Source organism: Chiloscyllium plagiosum, chromosome 22 (assembly GCF_004010195.1).
Source record: "Chiloscyllium plagiosum isolate BGI_BamShark_2017 chromosome 22, ASM401019v2, whole genome shotgun sequence".
NCBI classification, from domain to species: Eukaryota; Metazoa; Chordata; class Chondrichthyes; order Orectolobiformes; family Hemiscylliidae; genus Chiloscyllium; species Chiloscyllium plagiosum.
Window position 1 is genome coordinate 42,134,654 of NC_057731.1, and position 22,564 is coordinate 42,157,217.

The 22,564-nt window shown below is 40.9% G+C and overlaps 1 protein-coding gene across 1 annotated transcript in view; it reads right to left on the reverse strand.

Moving 5' to 3' along the window:
* sh3pxd2aa (SH3 and PX domains 2Aa) overlaps positions 1–22,564 on the reverse strand; it is a 310,500-nt gene that overhangs the window by 170,376 nt on the left and 117,560 nt on the right. Inside the window, exon 5 of the mRNA XM_043712866.1 lies at positions 6,069–6,160. Within this exon, the coding sequence (XP_043568801.1) occupies positions 6,069–6,160 (92 nt within the window). The remainder of the gene's footprint in view (positions 1–6,068; positions 6,161–22,564) is intronic.

The window sequence follows — 22,564 nt, forward strand, 5'->3', positions numbered from 1 at the left end:
CAAGTCCCTCCTCCCTATCTTTTATCTTAGCCTGCTGGACCAACTTTCCTCATTCCTGAAGAAGGGCTAATGCCCGAAACGTCGATTCTCCTGTTCCCTAGATGCTGCCTGACCTGCTGCGCCTTTCCAGCAACACATTTCCATCTCTGATCTCCAGCATCTGCAGACCTCACTTTCTACTCAGCTCTGTCAGTCAGGTTCAGGTGAAACTAGCCCCATCAGTTCAGTTCCATCATGTCCCAGCTGCGGTGCCAGTACTGCATGAAAATGAACTCTCTTTCCCATACCACTCCTTTTAGCCATATGTCAATTGTCTTGATATTTCTACTCCTATGCCAAATTGCACAATGTGGACAACTGGGTTGAACATAATGAGTCTAAGATAATTTTGATGTGATGGAAATGTAGGATCACATGCCTACAAGAGGACTAAAGAGTGGTCTCATGGAGGAGGAGGCTCTCCGAACTTGTGCTGAACTCTCACTACGTAAGGATAATGTCTGTAACTGACAGGTTCTTGTTAGAATGAACATGGAAAACAGTAGAGACACCTGAATTACAATCAGACCCCAATCACTCCAACAATCAGATAAAACATCTGATATTTTTTCAGCAGGATTTCCTCCCTGTTCCTACCTATTTTGCTCCAACATGGACTGCAACAGGAATACAGGATTTGGGAGGTCACGTTGCAGCTGTACAGGACACTGGTTAGGCCATTGTTGGAATATTGCGTGCAATTCTGGTCTCCTTCCTTTCGGAAAGATGCTGTGAAACTTGAAAGGGTTCAGAAAAGATTTACAAGGATGTTGCCATGGTGGAGGATTTGAGCTATAGGGAGAGGCTGAACAGGCTGGGGCTGCTTTCCCTGGAGCGTTGGAGGCTGAGGGGTGACCTAATGGAGGTTACAAAATTATGAGGGGCATGGATACGATAAATAGACAAAGTCTTTTCCCCGAGGTCGGGGAGTCCAGAACTAGAAAACATAGATTTAGGATGAGAGGGGAAAGATATAAAAGAGACCTAAGGGGCAACTTTTTCATGCAGGGGGTGGTATATGTATGGAATGAGCTGCCAGAGGAAGTCGTGGAGGCTAGTACAATTGCAACATTTAAAAGGCATCTGGATGGGTATATGAATAGGAAGGGCTTGGAGGGATATGGGCCGGGTGCTGGCAGGTGGGACTAGATTGGGTTGGGAAAGCTAGTCGGCATGGACAAGTTGGACCAAAGGGCCTGTTTCCGTGCTGTACGTCTCTATGACTCTATGACTCTAACCAAATTCAACCCCTCCCTTTCAAAGTTCCTCTCAACCAGCAATAGGCTATCACTTACTCCAACAGGTAGGCATGTTCATGTCTCTTTTCATAGAATCCTTGTTACAAAGCTTTGCGAGCACTGCAGGTTTCTTGGAACAGAAGCCCTCCTTGTATATCATATCCTTGGAGATGTGGTCACTTTCTATCCTACACACATGCCTGAGACAACAATGTCTTCTTTTCTTAACTTCTGCAAACATATTTGCCTTACAAAGAACTGCTTCATTGCAGACATTACCAATCCATATGATGCAGAAGATATGCCAGTAAAATTGGAGATGGAAATTATCAGCCTTTTTAAATGACAATTGATTAAAATGTTTCTGAATCAGCAATATTATCTCAGTGGCTTTAAGGAGCTGAGCATCCTGTGTTGAGAGGCTCCCTTCTTGACTCCAGAGTTTCTCCATCACAAGGTCCAAGATGAAAATATGATGAACAATCTCCATTTATCTGAATATGATACAACAGCACACCAAAAACTCAACACCATCCAAGATGACAGTAGTTCACTAAATCAGCACTTCTACCACAAAACTCAACATTGACGAGCAGGACACTTTGCATGTAGTAGATACCAACTAATTAAGGGCATTCTACAATATCCTGTTTATTTTCACATCTACAATCACTATAATTCAGAAGGACAACAGCAGTGATATCGTGGATCAGCAAAAGGCATTAGCTGCATATTCTCTAAGTCACATGCTTCCTTGACATCAGAGCTCTGTTAGAACTGCAGTGATCCAAAGACAAGAGAATGCATGAAATTGTCTAACTTGTCTAAATCTATTGGAAGCAATTTGAGGGACAAAATTAATAAAAATAAAAGACACAGAGATTAATCAAGAATAGTCAACATGGTTTTGTTAAGGAGTGACTATGTCTGACCAACTTGATCGAATCTTTCAAAAAGGTAAGCAGGTGTATAGATGAGATCAATGTATTTGACATAGTCTACTTGGACTTCAACAAGGCTTTTCAAAGGGATCCACATGGAAAACTAATACGAAAGGTCAGGGGAAGTTTGCCAAATTGGATACAGAATTGGGTGAGCGGCAGGAAGCAGAGGGCGATGGTCACAGGGTGTTTTTGTGATTAAAAGCCCATGTCTAGTAAGGTTCTACAGAGATCAATGTTAGGGCCCTTGCCATTTATGTTACATATAAATGATTTAGACATGAATGTTGGAGGGTTTATCAGGAAGTCTGTGGATAATATAAAGGTTGGTGGAATGATAAATAGTAAGAAGCTTAGCCTTAGATTACAAGACGATATAGATGGATTGCTCAGATGGGTTATCAGTGACAGACGGAATTCAATCTGAATATCTGTGAGGTGATGCACCTGGACAGGACAAACAAGACAAGCGAATACACGATGAACAATAGGACCCCGGGAAGCATTGAGGAGCAGAGGGTCCTTGGTGTGCATACCCACCAGTCCTTTAAAGTAGCAAGATAGGTGGATAAAGTGGATAAAAAGGCATGTAGGATACTTTATTAGCCAACGCACAGAGTTTAAGAGCAGGGAGGTAATGCTGGAACTTTATAAGTTCAGCCATGGTGTGGAATCCACATCTTGTGGAGGGATGTGACTGCGCTGGAGAAGGTGCAGAGGGAATTTATCAGGATGTTGCCTGGCCTCAAAAGTTTTAGTTATGAGGAGAGATTGGAGAGACCGGGGCTGCTTTCCTTGGAGCAGAGGAGACAAGAGTGGGCATGATTGTGATGTATAAAATTATGAGGGCATAAACAGGGTAGATGGGAATAAACCTTTTCCCTTGGTGGACGGATCAATGACCAGGGGCATAGATTTAAGGTAAGGGGTATAAGATTTACATCACAGATGGAAAGAAACTATTTGTCACCAAGAGGCTCGTGGGACTCTGGAAAACTGCCTGTAATAGCGGCTGAAGCAAAACCCTCTTAACATTTAAGAAGTATTTAGATGTACACTTGTGATACCAGAGCATACAAGGCTATGGGCCAAGTGAAGGCAAATGGGATTAGAGTAGTTAGGTGGTTGTTTTTTGATCAGCACAACTTCAATAGGTTGAAGGGCCCTTTTCTATGCTGTTGACCTCTATGCATCACTATCTCCAGAACAGATGAAACAAAAACATGAAGTCCCTTTTTGATAAAAACAGAAACATGAAATCCCTTCACAGAATTTCCACCAGTATGCAGGTGCAGCTCTGGTATAATATGACCATTTAAATGTCATCAGTATTACATGATGCAGCAGAATGTGAACAGCCACTAGGTGGAAGCATATGTATATCTAAGAGGCCAAGATTACATGGTCAATGAAAGAGAAAACACAAACATTCAGAACAAGGTGCATGGTTATTCCTAACAGCTGAAATATCAACACATAATGCAAGACTGTTTTCAGAAAGGAACACACTTTAAGTGAGGGGGGGGGGGTGACAGGTGAGAAGTGGGAGCATTTGAACCATGTCCCTAATTCCTTTCACCATCACCTCTTACTATCCACCAGACTCTGCCTGCTACCAATGAGTTGAACAGAATTCTGCTGCAGTTCAGTGGGCAATGAACAGCCAAGGTTAGGGTTTCATGATTTCTACTTAATATAATACTCAAGCAAGCAAGCAAGCCATTGGGGAGGGCCTGACTGCACTTGTATTAATTGCGAAGTATGAAGCTCATGCAAATTACGATACTTTCCTGCGATTCAACCAAAGTCTTCTGATTTCCAAAGCCTTCTGGCTACAGCTGTAAGTTGTTAAATGGCTGGAGCAACACCTCCAATTCTCTGTCTCTCCCTCATAAATGTACAGTGGAGCCTATGAAAGGACTTGCATAGTTGATGTATAACTCAGACCAGGACTTACCCGGCCATTCCCACAAATGTGGGAGAGCTGCTTGCGGAAACCAGTATCCAGTCACTAAGTCATCCTTTATTTACACATGGCAAGTCCTTAACAGTGATCCATCTTTCTAAAAGCCATCTCTCAAAGTGAGCAGAACATCTGACTCTCCTGTTTTTTAAGCTGTCAGCCAGGGCTCTCTGATTGGACCTGATTGACAGCCCCAATTAGTGAACTCATATTCTATGAGGTCCACTCATTACAATCACTATAGAATATAGATAGGTTAAGAGAGTGGTTAACAGGTGTCCTTGTCAAACCACATGTCCCATTAAGTCACTCTTGCATTCATAAATTCATTTTTAGCTAATTTCATCACAAAACCAGCCAACTATAATTGCTCAAACAAGTCTTTGATTTGTCTTATATGCTCTTCCCAAATGCTACCATAAAGAGCAACATGATCCAAATACACAAAACGGTTACAAACGCCAGTTATGATTTGATTCATAAGACTCTGGGACTTGATTCATAAGCCTCTGGAATGTAGCTGAGGTGTTATTTAATCAAAAATGGCATCACCTGACATTGGTACAACCCCTTCAATATATCATCTCGAAGGATAAGGTGAGCAGGTGCATTGGAACACCACCACCAGCAAATTCCACTCCAAGTTGCTACTCATCTTAATGGAGCTATGCCATCATTACTTCACTTTTGGTGGAAATCCTGGAACTTCCCAATATATTGTGGTTACCTACACCACAAGAACCACAGCAGTTGAAGAAGGCAGCTCACCACCAACTTCTCCAAAACAAATAGGGATTGGAAATAAATGCTGGCCTAGCCAGAAATGCCCACATCCCATGAGAAAACAACTGAAAGCTCCTGATCTGCCAGAGTAGCCTTCCGTCGTTTAGCGATATTTACCACAGAGTTGTTGTTATGCTAGCAGCAGTCCCATATTAACTTGCAAAACTCTCCCATATGCTAGAACCCAAAGCCTCAGGGAAACCTCAGGGTACAATATTTAGTCAATGTCACCCTTGGCATTTCCCACACACCCACAATCTTCATCAACCTCCTGGTAGCATCCTGATTCCTCTTCCACCTGCAACTTGAGCCACCTATGTGCATTGGCAATATACTTACCACAGCAGAATTTTATTTCATCCAGGAAATAATTAATGCAGATGCTAGATGGGCAGAATCCAGAGAAGGAAAAGGCCTCTCGGACACTGCCACTTTAATTGGGGTTTATATGTGATTATTCTCTCATGGCTCAAAGGAGCAATACTTCTTCTAATTCATACAAGTGTATGACTTTTTGTCCCATGTAACCTGTTCTCCCATTAATGTTCCATAAACATTGTAGTACTTCTGAAACCACCAGGTCCTTTTCAAAGTTCATTAATCCAATGTTTACACCAAGGCTCCAAATGACTCTGAATCTATTAACATCCCTTGGAGTTAAATCCATATATTCTACAAGCTCATCAATTTTAAAAAATTTTTTGTGATGGTGGTGAGTGGTACCATGGGGCAGGGTGGTGGTGGTAGGAGTTGAGAGGGCATTTCCAATAATGGTCATTATTCTAGGAGTTTCTATTTTGCTTTTGCCTCACATGGGAAATGACAAGATTCAATGGTGGGTGCAGATACTGAAGGTTTTGTTTGGATGTTTGGCAGGATCCTGGAAAAAAAGGGGGGTCTTAATGATGTAAGTATTCTTTTTCCAATTTTTCCATCCATCTTCCATCTTTCCAAAACTTGTCCAGTTTCTAATCTCTGGCCTTGCTGGAATATTGTCATGTTGGTTTAGCACCAGACTATAGCAGAGACTTCACTTTACATTCAACCTTCAGCATACCCAGCTTAGGCTCACTGAGGTTCATTAACGTTCTGCTAGGTACTCACTCCTTTGGTGGATTCAAATCCTCTGGGCGAGGCTCAAAAAACCGGAGTACTTCATCACATTGCGAGATTAGAGGAGGCAGTCGGACCAGAGACTAGAGCGGATTAAAAAAGGAATGTTACACACTAAGGAAAAACCAATACATAAGCACACAAAAATTTTAATAACATTATAAACATGGATCAGTTCAGAAGAAGAGTCATATTGGACTCAAAACATTAAATCTGCTTTACTCGCCACAGAAGCTGTCAGATCTGCTGAGTTTCTGCAGCATTTTCTAATTTTATTACAAATATGGATACTATACATGTTTCATTATTAAGCAGAATTCAAATTAAATTTTTTGTGAAAAAGGCAAAACATATATCTTTTATTTTATTGATTAAAGCTGAAGTCTGTGTTACATTTTATGATTTTAGAACATTTTAAAAATACTCTTACTAATAAATTTACTAATGATAACTTAATAATAAATATTTTTGGCTCTGTGTTTTAGCGAGCCCCATTTCTCTTTTTGTGCCCACCATCATCCCACCCCTTTCCTCAGGTACAGTATTTCCATTTATCTATATATATGTAGGTTTTTGCCCTAAGTTCAAACAGAGAATACTCTTTTGGTTCTAACGAAGATTAGTAACACTAAAATATAAACATGTTTCTCTAACTAGATACTGCCCTGATCTGCTGAGCTGTAAAGACTATCATTTTATTTTATTTCTTTTTTCATTGTAGACTCAATTAGGAAAGGAGTGTTTCACAATAAAGGACTGAGGAAGGAACTGCTGAACTTTTAGCAAGCAAGTTACTGAAACCCATTGTAACTTGTGTTTACACTGTTACTTTGTTCAAACAATGGGGGAAGCTTTTGTAGATGGGCTGACCCCCTGGTGTCTGTGCACAAAGTGACATTCAACCCGTTAACAGAGTGTTGATTGATTTGTGGAGTTATGTAGAGTTATGGGTACCAAAAGTCATCAGCCTGACAACAACTATATGATTGGCTACTAGTGTGTGGGTGTGAACAAAACTGTGGCAGATGGTGTGTGTGTGTGTTTGCACGCGCATGTGCGCGTGGGTGCAGGCCTCAAGAAAGTCAGTTTATTTTCTCCTATCAGTTGCTGTTAGCTATTGCTTTTAACAAACAAGTCTGGGACTTTATAATTTATAAAACAGTCACTCTATGCCTTCTGTGATGAAGTGAGAAAACCTGAAGGAGAAGATCAGCAATCTGAAGGACTTAGGAAACAAAAGATACACTCCATCAAATCCTGAGAACTGGTACTAGTGCTACTGAACTGTTCCCTTGCATTTTTCTCCCTTAACCCAAACCACTACATTTCTTGTCTATCCGTGTCTGTATGAGTGCATAGAGAAGTTTAAGAATGGAGTTCGAGTCTTAACTATTAGTGATATATCAACAGTTATTGTTGTTTATGTGTCATTAAAATCTCTTCATTTCTAATGTTCTTGCTAAGTTTAGAAACCTTATCTGTGCTTTCTGTTAATCTGTCTATCCAATAGGTAACTGGGCATTTTCTATACTTTGATAAAGTTTTAAGTTGTATGATGACTCCAAGAATAATGGGGCTCCATTTGCAGTAGTGAGGAGTGACATTCTTTGTTTTTATTTCTTGAGTCATCTTTCCCAATGATTTGTCACAATATCACGGACAGGCATGAGATCAGTTTCCACATTAATGCCTGCGGCAATTTATTCTATATTTGAGTTCTGAAAAAGTTACATTGGACTCAAATCATTATCGCAGTTTCTTTCTCCATAATGTTGTCAGACATGCTGAGTTTCTCCAGCAATTTCTGTTTTGATTTCAAATTTCCAATCTCCAGAGTATTTCACTTTTATTTATGCACATTTACACCAATGGTTCCCAGATGAAATGCTTCACCATCTCATTATTCCATGACTGCTCCATGTTATCAATGGTTTATCCCAAATCCAGTTTTGAATGAGCCACAACGTCCTCCACCTAAACACAAAAGGCCGAACTTTATGGTATTTTAACTGCAGCAGACTTTTTATTTACCAGCATCTATGGGACCAAGAGTGTGCAGGTTGATCAAATATTCCACACAATCAAGAGGCACACATAAACACATTAACCCTGACCAAGTGAAGCTTCAAGACATCAACATCCCTCAGAAAATCTATGTAAAAACATCAACACACCTCCTAAAATCAATGTAAAAGCACACAGTAAGTAATAGAAATGTAATACAGGGATATTCACATAACTGTTACACTTTATTTACAACATAAATACAGAGGCACCTCGATTATCCAAGGTCACGAGCAGGCAATATTTCAGTCAGTTAATCGAATGCCAGATGATCAAATGCCGTACAACCTTGTTAGCCAAGTATCGGGACCTTGTGATCTTGACCGGACAATCCAAAATTTGGTTAATCGAATGCCGGATAATTGAGCTTCCTCTGTAGTTGGATATCACAGTCGATCAGTGAATTTGAGGTATATAACATTTGCTGGTTTATCAAGAGAACTGACACTATGCCTTTAAGACAGATTTGTTCTTTCATGTTTCTTTTGAAAACAAGTGGTGTAAACCTGGAGCAAATGGTCTGCTCTGAGCACAGCAATGTAGCTAACTTTTTAAAAAAATTTGAACTACAGAACCAGGATTATAGTTTAACATTCAGTAGTTGCTGGACAAAATACTGCAGATGCTAGAAATCCAAAATAATGTGCTAGAATACTCAGCAGGTGTGTAGTGTAAAACAGAAAAAGTTGAATATGACTTATGTCCTTTCCCTTTCCACAGATGTTGCCTGACCTGCTAAGTTTCTCCAGAATTTGGTTGTTATTTACTTTTAGTTTGGCTTTCGATATCTGTTGATTAGACCACAAAAGGCTCAAAAGTAAAATGAATAAAAAGTGGTGAAAAACCTTGGGAATTATGGATCAGGAGTGGTGAAGGAATAGGATTAAATTGTAACCCTATCACAGGAGTGGAGTCTGTCCAGCCTGTATTTCTGTTCAGTTTAATTATGATGTGGAGGTGCAGGTGTTGGACTGGAATGGACAAAGCCAAAAATCACCAGGTTATAGTCAACAAGTTTAGTGAAACTGCAAGTTTTTGGAGCACCACTCCTTCCTCAGACAATTAGCTGGAGTATAACCTGGTGTCGTGTTCAGCTAATCTGTACCTTAACTCTATCCATTCATCTTGGTTCCACAGCCATTAAAAGCCTTTGCTAAACAAAAATCTATCAGTCTTAGTATTACACATTCATCCACTCACAACAGCTCTTTGGCATTAAGCTCTATGTAAGAGTTTTCTAGATTTCGACTACCTTTGATGTGAAAAATAACTAACCAACATTATCACCGAATGGCCTAAATTTAAGGTTATGCTGTCTTCCTCAGGAATCTACCATAAGATGAAATTGTTTTACTCTCTCTGACCTAACAATTCTGTAATCAGCTTAAAAACTTCAATTAGGTCACCCACTAATCATTTATACTCAAGAAGATGCAAGCCTACTCAAGAAGATGCAGCCTCCACTCATAATTTAAGGCCTTTTATCAGATATCATTCCAGTGATTCTGCACTGCACTTTCTTCCTGAGGTGTGAGTCTATAACTGAGCACAGTTCTCCAAATGTTGTCTAAGCGAGCTTTATAAACTGAAACATACTTCCACACCTCTGTACTCCAGCCATGATGAGATGAAGGCCAACATGACATTAGCCTCTTGTACCAACTGCTATAATCCTCATTGATACCTTCGCATCGCTTCTAGACATAATTACCCCAATACACACCCAAGTGCTCATTCACATTCCACCCTCCATAAATCTGAAGTCATCCAAAACTCTGCTGCCTATGTCTTGACTTGTTCCGAGCTCAGTTCACTGAATATCTCTTTGCTCACTGATTTATATCAGTCCTCAATCAAGCAACATCTTGACTTTGAAATGGTCAAATTTGTTTTCAAATTCATCTAATGCTTTACCATTCTGTATCTCTCCTCCAACACCTCAACCTTCCAAGATATCAGCACTCATTTAATTCTAACCCCATCAGCGCTGTTAATTTTAATCGTTCCAATTGGCATGGCTATGTCTGTCATTGTCCAAGCCCTAAGTTCTGCATAAATCTCTGCCATTTTAAGGCACTCCTTAAAACCAATCTTTTTTAACAATCTTTTGGTCAATTAATATATCTCATGTGGCTTGAGGTGTCATATTTAGTTTCATAACAATTCTTGTTTTTTTTTTATGTTAAAGTTACTTTATAAATTGTTGGTGTTGATTCACTTTTAGTGGTTTCAGTATTATTCCTATGTATAACTTAAGTTCAATCATCATTCTTAGTTTCTTGCAATTTAACAAAGCTTTGATCTTTCAGTTTGAGGTCCAAATTAAATGACTGCAGACTTTTCCACATTGAACTCCATCTGTCAGTTTTGCCCAGTCATCTAATCTTTCAAAGCCCCTTTGTAACTTTTGCTCTCATCTATGAGAACAAAACTTGCATTATTATAACATATTTAACAGAGTCAAAAGTCACCAGCTTCTTCATGGGAATGTTAACAAATAGAGATTGACATCAAGCCACATAATGAGGCAGACAGTGACAGTGGTAGCAGAGGGAGATAGTTGTATTGTGGTAATGTCACAGAACACTAACCCACAGGCCTAGGCTAATGCTAATGCCATGTCAGCTGGTGGAATTTAAACTCAGTCTAAACTCAATCAAACTAATTGAAATTGAAAATTCATGACCATGAAGTTACCATTGATTGTTGCAAAAACCCAGCTGGTTCACAAATGTCCTTTAGCACAAGAAATTGGCCATCCTTACCTAGTCTGGCTTACATGTGAGTCCAGACCCATAGCAATGTGCCTGATGCTTAATAACTCTCTGAAGTGGTCCCTAGCAAGCTCTGGAGTTTCAGGACTATTCATAGTGGGCCACAAATGCTGGCCTGGCGATTGACGCTTGCATCCCATGAAAGGAAAAAGAAAAAAAATGTTTGGGTTGAAGATGTAGGTTTGAAGGAGTTTTTTATAGGAGGTAAAACAGATGTAAGTTTATGGAGCATAGTTAACAGTTTAGGATATGGACAGCTGAGGATACTATATTATTGTGCCACTTCACTTGGCATTGTGAGTTAATATAAGAACACAACAAATAAGTACAGAACTATGCCCTCAAGACTCCTTATGTCTGTTCCACTGTTCAATATGATTGTGTGTGACCAATTTCTGGCATTTATAGATATTGTGAAAAGCTATGGAACGTCACATGCAGCATCTAGTTAATTGGGACAACATACTAACCATGTAAATGGTGTCAATATTTACACTGAGGCCAAAAACAGATATGCACCCAACAAGAAGGGCTTATGCCCGAAACATTGATTCTCCTGCTCCTTGGATGCTGCCTGACCTGCTGCGCTTTTCCAGCAACACATTTTTCAGCTCATGCACCCAACAACGCCTGGAATGCAGATGATCTGTTGATCTCAATGGCAGGTGATCATAATCAGTTTTAGATTCTATTCACAAGTACTCAGTCAAATCTAATTCCAAGTTAGAAAGACAGCCTTTAGAATCATAGAACGTTGCAATGCAGAAGCAGGCCATTTGGTCCACTTAGTCCACACCGACCCTCTGAAGTGCATCCCATCCAGAACTCCATCCACCCCACAATACCCCTGTAACCCTGCATTTCCCATTGCTAATCCACCTAATCTGGACTTCCCTAGTTACTACTGGCAATTTAGCATGGCCAATCCACCTAACCCGCACATCACTGGATTGTGGGAGGAAACTGTAGTACCCAGAGGAAACCAACGCTGCCATGGGAGAATATGTAAACTCCACACAGACAGTCACCTGAGGTGGAATCAAATCCGGGTACCTGGTGCTGTGAGTCAGGAGTGCTAACCACTGAATCACTGTGCCACCTGCTTTGTTTAGTCCACATAAATGAGATGGAGACTAGGTTACATATCAGGCCTTACAGAATATGAAGCGATGAGATGGGCGAAGGGTCAATTGTGGGAAGAGGACAGACAGGTCATTGAGGGAGTTAGGGATTATGTGGTGGTGGAGGATTATAGTGGAGGAGGGAGAAGCTATGAAAGCAGAAGGCAGAAGCTAATCAAAGACTTCCTTGAAAGACTTAGTAGAGCTTTGTCGCTCCTGCCTCAACCTCACAGCCAGATTTCCAAAGCCCATCTACGTTGCGCTGATTTAAATGTTACTACCATGAATTCACTCTCCAAAAAGAGAGGGCATGCCACCTGCTGCCATAAAAATGGTAGCAAGCAATTTGGAATCACAAATCATGTATTTTTCAGTATATTGTCAAGGGCGTCGCAGACTAATTTAGAATTTCTCACTCAGTGAGTCAATATTCATTGTTACATTATAGTATATCATATTGACAGCTCAGAATGTTGGACATTATATAGTCTGACCTTCAAGAAGCTTCTAGTTTCTGAAGTTGTAAAGGCTGTTCTTTCTAATCATTGAAACTGTAGCATATTGTAGATTCTAATGAATGTGGAATCATATTTTAAAAATGCAAATTTTGGTTTGTTTTTCCATTACTGTGCTGAAGACATTAATTCCTTTCTGAGCTATGTGTGTGCTTAAACAAACTTACCAGCCCATCAAAGCACAGGGATTTCATAGCTGAACCCAATGTCACCCATGCCTAACATCTACCAATAAAGGGAAACAAAAAAAGAAGTAGCAGGATGGTACATTGATAATGGCTGTGAAGTTGATGATGTCACTGGACCTGTAATCCAAAGCTGCAGTCTAATGTTCTAGAGCTTTTGTAGTGCGGTGGTAGTATCCCTGCCTCTGGACCAGAAAGCCCAGGTTCAAGTTCCATCTGCTTCAGAAGTGTGTAATAACATGTCTGAACAGGATACTTAGAAAATATCTAAAAACAGAAGTCAGTGAATTAGTTCATCTGCTGATATCATTGTTTAACAGCTAAATTCTGTGTGGCTTGAACACAGGGAAGGCAACTACAGTATTACTAAAGATAGTTGACAGCAAAAAAAAATCAACACATGAGTGCACCCAGGGGCACAATGACTCTGAGCTACTCAACTATGTACTGGTTAAACTTCGCAGTTATTGAGGAAGGGTTACAAGTATCCTACTCATAAAGACTCAAATTCTACTGCGCCATGCAGAAAAGAATACACAAACTGATAAAATCCCCAAAACAATTATCATAATTTTTGCTTCATTTAATTCTAACTCATATAGACTATGACATAATGTGAATTCTGCTGAACTATTCATACTGAAAGTGACACATCTAAGCACAGAAGAACACTGCCAGGAAATAAAGCATGGGATTGATATAAGTGCCTGCACAATGCAATGCTTGTTTAGAGACTCAGTAATACTCCTCCCTCATCAATAATCTGCAGACTGTCAAATTACTAACAGTCATTGACATGGTTCTCTGTTCCTCCATTCATTACTGATCAGTACAGCACTGTTAATATACAAAGCCAGTAATCATAAATTTGTTTCATGTTAAATCTGGGTCAGTCTTGCGGACACAAATAATGAAATGCTCTTTCCATTCACTGAAGAACAGTCTACTGCCAAAAATGCAAAGTTCTGCCTCTTCCTGTAACTTCCATACACAGTTCAAAGTCACGTTTGATGTGACCTCTGCTTCATGTCAGCAGCCATTAAATGGCAGATTGTTCTAAATTGTTTGTAGGAAAATCATACACCAAACCCACCAGAAGCATATTAATGTACCTTATGGTTTCTTCTTAAAACACATCAAGACAGCTGGCTACATTAAAATAGTTTATTAAAACCTGTTTTATAGCAAATAACCTATACATTGAAACGCATAACACCTATTTTTCAGATGACAGATAGCCTTCCAAGTGTTTTTCATTCTGACAAGGGAAATGGAATCACTGGCTAGATCAACTTTTATTGCTCATTCCTAACTGCCTTTGAGAAAGTGGTGAGGTGAGGTGCCTCCCTGAACCACTACAATCCATTTTATGTATGGATACCCACAGGGTTATTAGGAAGGGAATTCAGGAATTTGAACAAGTGACAGTGAAGGAATGACAATTAATGGTAGTGTGTGGCTTAGAGGAGTACTTGCAGATGGTGGTGCTCCAATACATCTGTTGTTTTGCTGGTGTGGAGGTTGAATATGTTTGGAAGGTATTGTTGATGGAGCTTTGGTGAGTTACTGCAGTACATCTAGTAAATGCTATGTACTGCGATCACTGTGCATTGGTAGTGGAGGGAGTGAATATGATGCCAATCAAGTGATCAAGACATCAATCAAGCTTTGCTCTGGATGGTGTCAAGATTCTTAAGTATTGCTCAAGCTGCACTCATCCAGGCAAGTGAAGAATATTCCATTATTCTGCTGATTTGTGTCTTACTTAAGAGGGAAATCAGGAGGGCAAAATGGGGACATGACATAGCTTTGGCAATTAGAATTAAGGAGAATCCAAAGGGTTTTTACAAATATATTAAGGACAAAAGGGTAACTAGGGACAGAATAGGGCCCCTCAAAGATCAGCAAGGCAGCCTTTGTGTAGAGCCACAGAAAAGGGGGGAGATACTAAATGAATATTTTGCATCAGTATTTACTGTGGAAAAGGATATGGAAGATATAGACTGTAGGGAAATAGATGGTGACATCTTGCAAAACGTCCAGATTACAGAGGAGGAAGTGCTGGATGTCTTGAAACGGTTAAAGGTGGATAAATCCCCAGAACCTGATCAGGTGCAACCTAGAACTCTGTGGGAAGCTAGAGAAATAATTGCTGGGCCTCTTGCTGAGATACTTGTATCATCGATAGTCACAGGTGAGGTGCTGGAAGACTGGAGGTTGGCAAACATGGTGCCACTGTTTAAGAAGGGCAGTAAAGACAAGCCAGAGAACTATAGACCAGTGAGCCCCACCTCAGCGGTGGACAAGTTGTTGGAGAGAATCCTGAGGGACAGAATGTACATGTATTTGGAAAGGCAAGGGACTGTTTCGGGATAGTCAACATGGCTTTGTGCATGGGAAATCATGTCTCACAAACTTGATTGAGGTTTTTGAAGAAGTAACAAAGAAGATTGATGAGGGCAGAGCAGTAGATGTGATCTATATGGACTCAGTAAGGCGTTCCCCATGGGAGACCGATTAGCAAGGTTAGATCTCACGGAATACAGGGAGAACTAGCCCTTTGGATACAGAACTGGCTCAAAGGTAGAAGACAGAGGGTAATGGTGGAGGGTTGTTTTTCAGACGGGAGGCCTGTGACCAGTGGAGTGCCACAAGGATCGGTGCTGGGACCTCTACTTTTTGTCATTTACATAAATGACATAAGAGGTATAGTTAGTAAGTTTGCAGATGACACCAAAATTGGAGGTGTAGTGGACAGCGAAGAGGGTTACCTCAGTTTATAACAGGATCTGGAGCAGATGGGCCAATGGGCTGAGAAGTGGCAGATGGAGTATAATTCAGATAAATGCGAGGTGCTGCATTTTGGGAAAGCAAATCTTAGCAGGATTTATACACTTAATGGTAAGGTCCAAGGGAGTGTTGCTGAACAAAGGGACCTTGGAGTGCAGGTTCAAAGCTCCTTGAAAGTGGAGTTGCAGGTAGATAGGATAGTGAAGAAGGCGTTTGGTATGCTTTCCTTTATTGGTCAGAGTATTGAGTACAGGTGTTGGGAGGTCATGTTGTGGCTATACAGGACATTGGTTAGGCCACTGTTGGAATATTACGTGTAATTCTGGTCTCCTTCCTTTCGGAAAGACGCTGTGAAACTTGAAAGGGTTCAGAAAAGATTTACAAGGATGTTGCCAGGGTTGGAGGATCTGAGCTACAGAGAGAGGCTGAACAGGCTAGGGCTGTTTTCCTGGAGCGTCGGAGGCTGAGGAGTGACCTTATAGTGGTTTACAACATTATGAGGGGCATGGGTAGGATAAATAGACAAAGTCTTTTCCCTGGGGTTGGGGTGTCCAGAACTAGAGGGTATAGGTTTAGGGTGAGAGGGGAAAGATATAAAACAGATCTAAGAGGCTACTTTTTCACACAGAGGGTGGTACGTGTATGGAATGAGCTGCCAGAGGACGTGGTGGAGGCTGGTACAATTGCAACATTTAAGAGGCAATTGGATGGGTATATGAAAAGGAAGAGTTTGGAGGGATATGGGCCGGATGCTGGCAGGTGGGACTAGTTTGGGTTGGGATATCTGGTCGGCATGGACGGATTGGACCGGAGGGTCTGTTTCCATGCTGTACATCTCTATGACTCTATTGTAGATGATGTACAGGTTTTGAGGAGTCAGGAGTTGAGTATTCAGCACACAATTCCCAGCCTCTGACCTGCTCTTGTAATTACAGTATTTATATATTGTTACTGTTGGGACAGTCTATATCAGAAACATACTGGTATTCTTACTAGCTGCCTAATTAAGGAAATACAATAAGGTTTTAAACTAAACAAGGTAACTGAAGGATTATGCCTAGGTAAACATAATAAATCAACGGATAGAATCAAGGCAGGATAGCAAAATATCAATATGGAAACTGAAGGTCTGAAAATGATAGGAAAAACAAAAAAAAACTTATAGGACAGTGGGTGTCAATGACTAGGCTATTATTTAATGTCATCCATAATTGTCCTTGAAAAGCTGCCTGCTTGAACTACTGCAGTCCATGTGCTGTAGATGGACCAAAAATTCTGTTAGGGAGGATTTCCAGGATTTTGACCCAGCGACAGTGAAGAATAGAGACATATTTCAAGTCAGGATAATGAGTGACTTGGAGGGGAGCTTGCAAGTAGTGATGTTCCCATCTACACGCTGCCTTTGTCCTTCGAGATGAAATGGTCATGGGTTCGAATAGTGCTAAGGATCCTTGGTGAATTTCTGCAGTGCATCATGGAGACAGTGCATATTGCTGCTACTGACTGTCAGTCGTGGAGGGAGCGGATGTTTGTGGATGTGGTGCCAATCAAGTGGGCTGCTTTGTCTTGGATGCCATTATTCACTGCAGTACTCCTAGTCTTTGACTTGCTCTTATAGCCACTGTATGTACATGGCAAGTCGAAATGAGTTAGATTGTGTCTTACTGGAGATAGTCATTGCTGGCATTTGTGTAGTGCATATTTGCCAATTTTTCAACCCAAGCCTGAATATTGTCCACTCTTGATGCATTTAAGCATGGATTGCTTCAGTAACTGAGGCATTGTGAACTGTGTTGAACATTGTGCAATCACTGACGAACATCCCACTTCTGACCTTAGGATAGAGGGAAGATCATTGATGGAGAATTTTGGGCCGAGGACAGTACCCTAAGGAACCTTACAGAGATGTCCTGGAGCTGAGATTACAACCATCTTCCTAAGTGCCAGGTATGACTCCAACCAGCAGAGAATTTTGTCCTTGATTCCCATTGATTCCAGTTTTGCTAGGGGTCCTTGGTGTCACTTTCGGTCAAATGCAGACTAGTTGTCAAGGGCTGTCACTCTCACCTCACATCTGGAATTCAGCTCTTTTGTCCATGTTTGAACCAAGGATGTAATGAGGTCAAGAGCTGAATGGCCCTAGTAGAACTCAAACTAGGCATCTGCGAGCAGGTTGTTGCTGAGCAGGTGTTGCTTGATAGCACTGCTGATAATACTTTCCATCATGTTACTGATGATCAAGAATAGACTGATGGGAACAGTAATTAGCTGGGTTGGATTTGTCCTACTTTTTGTGCACAGGACATACCTTGATAGATTGATTGATTGATTTATTGTTGTCACATGTACCCATATACAGTGAAAAGTTTTGTTTTGCATGTTATACAGGCAGATTCTACCATATAAAGTGCATCAGAGTAGCAGAACAGAGTGCAGAATATAGTGTTACACTTGCAGAGAAGGTGCACAGTGGGAGGGATCAGAATTGTTATTTGAGAGGTCAATTCAGAATTCTGATAACAGCATGGGATAAGCTGTTCTTGAATCTATTCACACGTTTTCAAACTTTTATATCTTCCGCCTGCTTCCTTCAGGCAGAAGGGAGTATAACCAGGGTGTGAGGGGTCTTTGATTATGTTGGTTGCTTTCCCGAGGCAGCGAGAAGTACAGAAGCAATCAATCAATGGATTGAAGGCTGGTCTCTGTAATAGACTGGGCTGTGTTCACGATTCTCCGTAGATTCTTGCAGACTTGGGAAAAAAGTTGTCAAGCTACACTGATGCTTTCTATGATGCATCTATAGAAATTGGTAGGCGTCTCTGTAGACATGCTGAATTTCCTTAGCCTCCTAAGAAAATACAGACATTGAGGCACTTTCTTGATCGAGGTGCGTGGACTAGGACAGATTGTTGGTGATCAACACCCCCAGGAACCTGATGCTCCTGACCATCAGCACCATTGAAGCAGGCAGGGGTCTACCGTCCACTCTGTATCTTAAGACAATGACCAGCCCCTGGCAATTTTGCTGACATTGGCGGAGAGATTGTTGTCTTTACACCATGCCATTAAGAACTCAATCTTTTCTTCAGTATTCTGTCTTGTCGTTGTTTAGATCCAAACTAAAAACGGTGGTGTTATCAGCAAACTTGTAAATGGAATTGGGGCGGAATCTATCTACACAATCATGAGTGTATAAGGAGTATAGTAGGGGCTGAGTACACAGCCTTGTCGGGCATCAGTTGAGGATTATGGTGGAGGAGGTGCTGTCACCTATTATTACTGATTGTGGTGTATGGGTCAGGAAGTCGAGGATCCAGTTACAGAGGTGGGGGGGACAAGACCTAGACCTAGTTCTCAGAGTTTAGATATGAGTTTGTTTGGAATTATGGCGTTGAAGACAGAACAGTAGTCAATAAGTAGTAGCCTGACGCAGGTATCCTTATAATCCAGATGTTGCAGGGATGAATGCAGTGCCAGGGAGATGGCATCTGCTATGTATCTGTTGCGTGGTATGCAAATTGCAAAGGATTAAGGCAATTTGACAGGCCATGACTAACCTCTCGAAGCACGTCATAATTACAGTGGTCAGAGTCACCGGCAGTAGTCATTGAGGCACACTGCATTATTTTTCTTTGCCATCAGAATGATGGTGGTCTTCTTGAAGTAGGTGGGAACTTCAGATTGTAGCAGAGAGGTTAAAGACGTCTGTGAATACTCCCTCCAACTGGTCCACACTGGATCTGGCTGCGGGCCCAGAGACTTCATCCCAGCCAATCGATTTCCATGGGTTCACTCAAGAAGAGCGATCAATTTTCCACATTGTTGGGTAGATGCCAGTATTGTAACTCTATTGGAATAGCTAGAGATGCAGTAAATTCTGGAACACAAGTCTTCAGTACTATTACCAGAATGTTGTCAGGATCTATAGCCTTTGCAGTATTCAGTGCTTCCAATCATTTCTTGATGTTATGTGGAGTGGGTGAACACTGGCATCTCTAACGCATGGAGACCACTGGAGGAAGATGAGGTGGATCATCCATTTCGCACATCTGGTTGAAGATTATTGCGAATACTTGAGCTTTATTTCTTGCACTGACTTATGGGCTCCACCATCATTAAGAATGGGAATAATTGTGGTGTCTCCTCTTCCAGTGAGTTGTTTAATTGTCCACCACCATTTGCGACTGGATCAGGACTTAGAGTTTAGATCTAATCATTGGTTGTGGGATTGCTTAGCTCTATCACTTGTTGATTATGCTGTTTGGTATGCAAGTAATCCTGTTTGGTAGCTTTACCAGATTGACAACTCATTTTTAGGGATGCTCGATTCTACTCCTGACATGCCCTTCAGCATCTCCACTGAACCAGGATTGACCTCCTGGCTTGAGAGTAATGGTAGAGTGGGAGATATGCAAACATACTGTGTTGGAGTACAATTCTGCTGTAGATGGCACACAGTCCCTCATGGATGCCCAGTCTGAGTTGCTAGATCTGTTCAAAACCTGCAACATAATGTAAGGTATAATCAAAGCGAACATGGGACATCAGCTCCACAAAGACTATGCACTGGCCATCTTATCCATACTGTCATAGACAGATGCATCTGCAGCAGGTAGATTGGTGAGATGGTGATCACGTATGCTTTTCTGTCTTATTGGTTCAGTTACTCACATTACAGCAACTATGTCCTTTAGGATCTGACCAGCTCAATCAATAGTGTTGCTGCCAAGCCACTTCTGGCAGTGGACATTGAAATTCCCCCACCTGGAGTACATTCTGCGCTCTTGCCACCCTTAGTGCTTCCTCTATGTGTTCTTCAACATGGACGAGTACTGATTCATCAGCTGAGGGATGATGATACATGGTAATCAGCAGGAGGTTTCCTTGCACATCTTTTGACCTGATGCGATAAGTCTTCATAAGGTCCACAGTCATTGTTGAAGTAATCAGTGCAACTACTTCCTGAGTGTAGATTACCATGCTGCCTCCTCTGCTGGATTTGATTCCTGGGATAGGACAGGATATATCCAGGGATGGTGGTGTTGTTGGTGTCTGGAACATTGTAAAGTATGATGATGTGAGTATGACTATGTCAGGCTATTGCTTGATTAGTCTGTGAGACAGCTCTCCCTATCTTGGCACTAGACACCAGATGTTAGGAAGGGAGAACTCTGCAAGGTCGATAGGGCTGTACTTGGCATTGTTGTTTCTGGTGCCCAGGTTGATGTCAGGTGGTCTGTCCATTTTAATTTTTTTGTTACAACTTTGTAGTTACTGCTACAGCTGAGTGGCTTACAAGGTCATTTCAGAGGACAGGCGTTGCTGTGATTCTGGAATCATTTATTGGCCAGACCAAGTGAGGAAAACGGTTTCCTTCTCTCAAGGTCATTAGTGAACCAGATGGGCTTTTCCAACAATCAGATGTGGTCATCATTAGATTGTCATGGTCATTATTAGACTCTTAATTCCAGATATTATTAAATTCAATCTGCCATGGTAAGATTCGAACTTTGATCCCCAATCACCAAGTTTCTGCATTAATAATCTAGCGATAATACTACTAGGCCACTGACTCCCCTTCTGAAAAAAAAAGTCAAAACCAGATGCTACAAAAAGAAGAAAAAGAAACAAAATGGCTCTATACCTGAATTCATTATGAACTAGACCAGACCACCCAAAACATTCTTAAGCAGGCAGCCCAGACCATAACTTTGCAATTTGTTCCAGTAAGTGTACAGTGAAAATTACCCGGATTAAGCTAGCGAGGTTGACTAAAAGGTTTAAACGAGACAAAAAACGTAATCGCAAAATTACACAGTGAAACACGAAGACCAGAATGAAGAACCCCCACAGAACTCAGTCTATTCAAACCAGACTTAAGTATATACACAACAGTTCCAATAAGCAAACCTTCTTTAAAACACAGTACAAAAAAGGGTCAGATGCTGACAGGTTGAAGTTAGAAGGGCAGAAAAGAGTTTCCACATAGCTCACTGTTGAACTCCCAACCAGTTCTGGACTGAATTAAACTGCTCAGCTTGAGAGTTGACTACTCCCCTTTCATTCTACAGGTCACTTCTAAAACATGACCACTTCAGCCTGAAGTCTCACCAGTTCACATATAAACAAAAATCCTCTCAAAATCCTTTGCATCTCTGTACCAAACCAGTCTGATTGGAGCCCGGTCTGGTTTATTACCCCTCTGAAAAAATCTAGGGCAGACTATCCTTGAGCCAAGGATCAGCTTTTTAAAAAGAAATGGTCTAGCTTTGTGACAGCATCTAATATCCATACCAACGTTAATGAATTGATAATGCACATTAAAGTGAATAAATATGATCTAATGACCATTACAGCAATCAACAGTGTTTGACACTAAGAATATTATAATGATATTAGGCTACAGTTAGCTAAAGTGAATTGGACAGATAGATTAGTAGGAAGAATAAAAAGAAAGCAGTGGCAGACCTGCAAGGAGGTAATTCACATCACTTAGCAAAATACATCTCTGTATGGAGTAAATATTCTAAAAGAAGGATAAACAGCCAAGGAAGCTAAGGCGAGTATTAACTTAAAAGAAAAAGCATATAAAAAGGCCAAAGTCAGTGATCATCCTGAAGATTGTGATAAATTCAGAATCTAGCAAAGGAGGACAAAAAACACAATTCAAAAACTGACAATAAGAGCTTCTTTAAATACAGAAAAAGGAAGAGAGAGGGCCCTTAGAAAATGAATCTTGGGGGATGGATATGGGGAACAAGAAAATTTCAGAGGAGTTAAACAGAAATTTTACATCAGTCTTAACAGTGGAAGATACTTCAAACATCCTATTAATACTAAAGAATGTAGGGGTGGGGAGGAGAAAGTAGCAATTAGATAAACTAATGAGGCTAAAGGCAGATAAGTCCCCTGGTCCTAACGGCTTGCATCCTAGGATCCTAAAAAAGCTAGCTGCAGAGATAGTAGATGCATTGGTTGTAATTTTCCAAAACTCCTTGGGTTCTGGAGAAGCACCACAGGACTGGAAGATTGCAAATG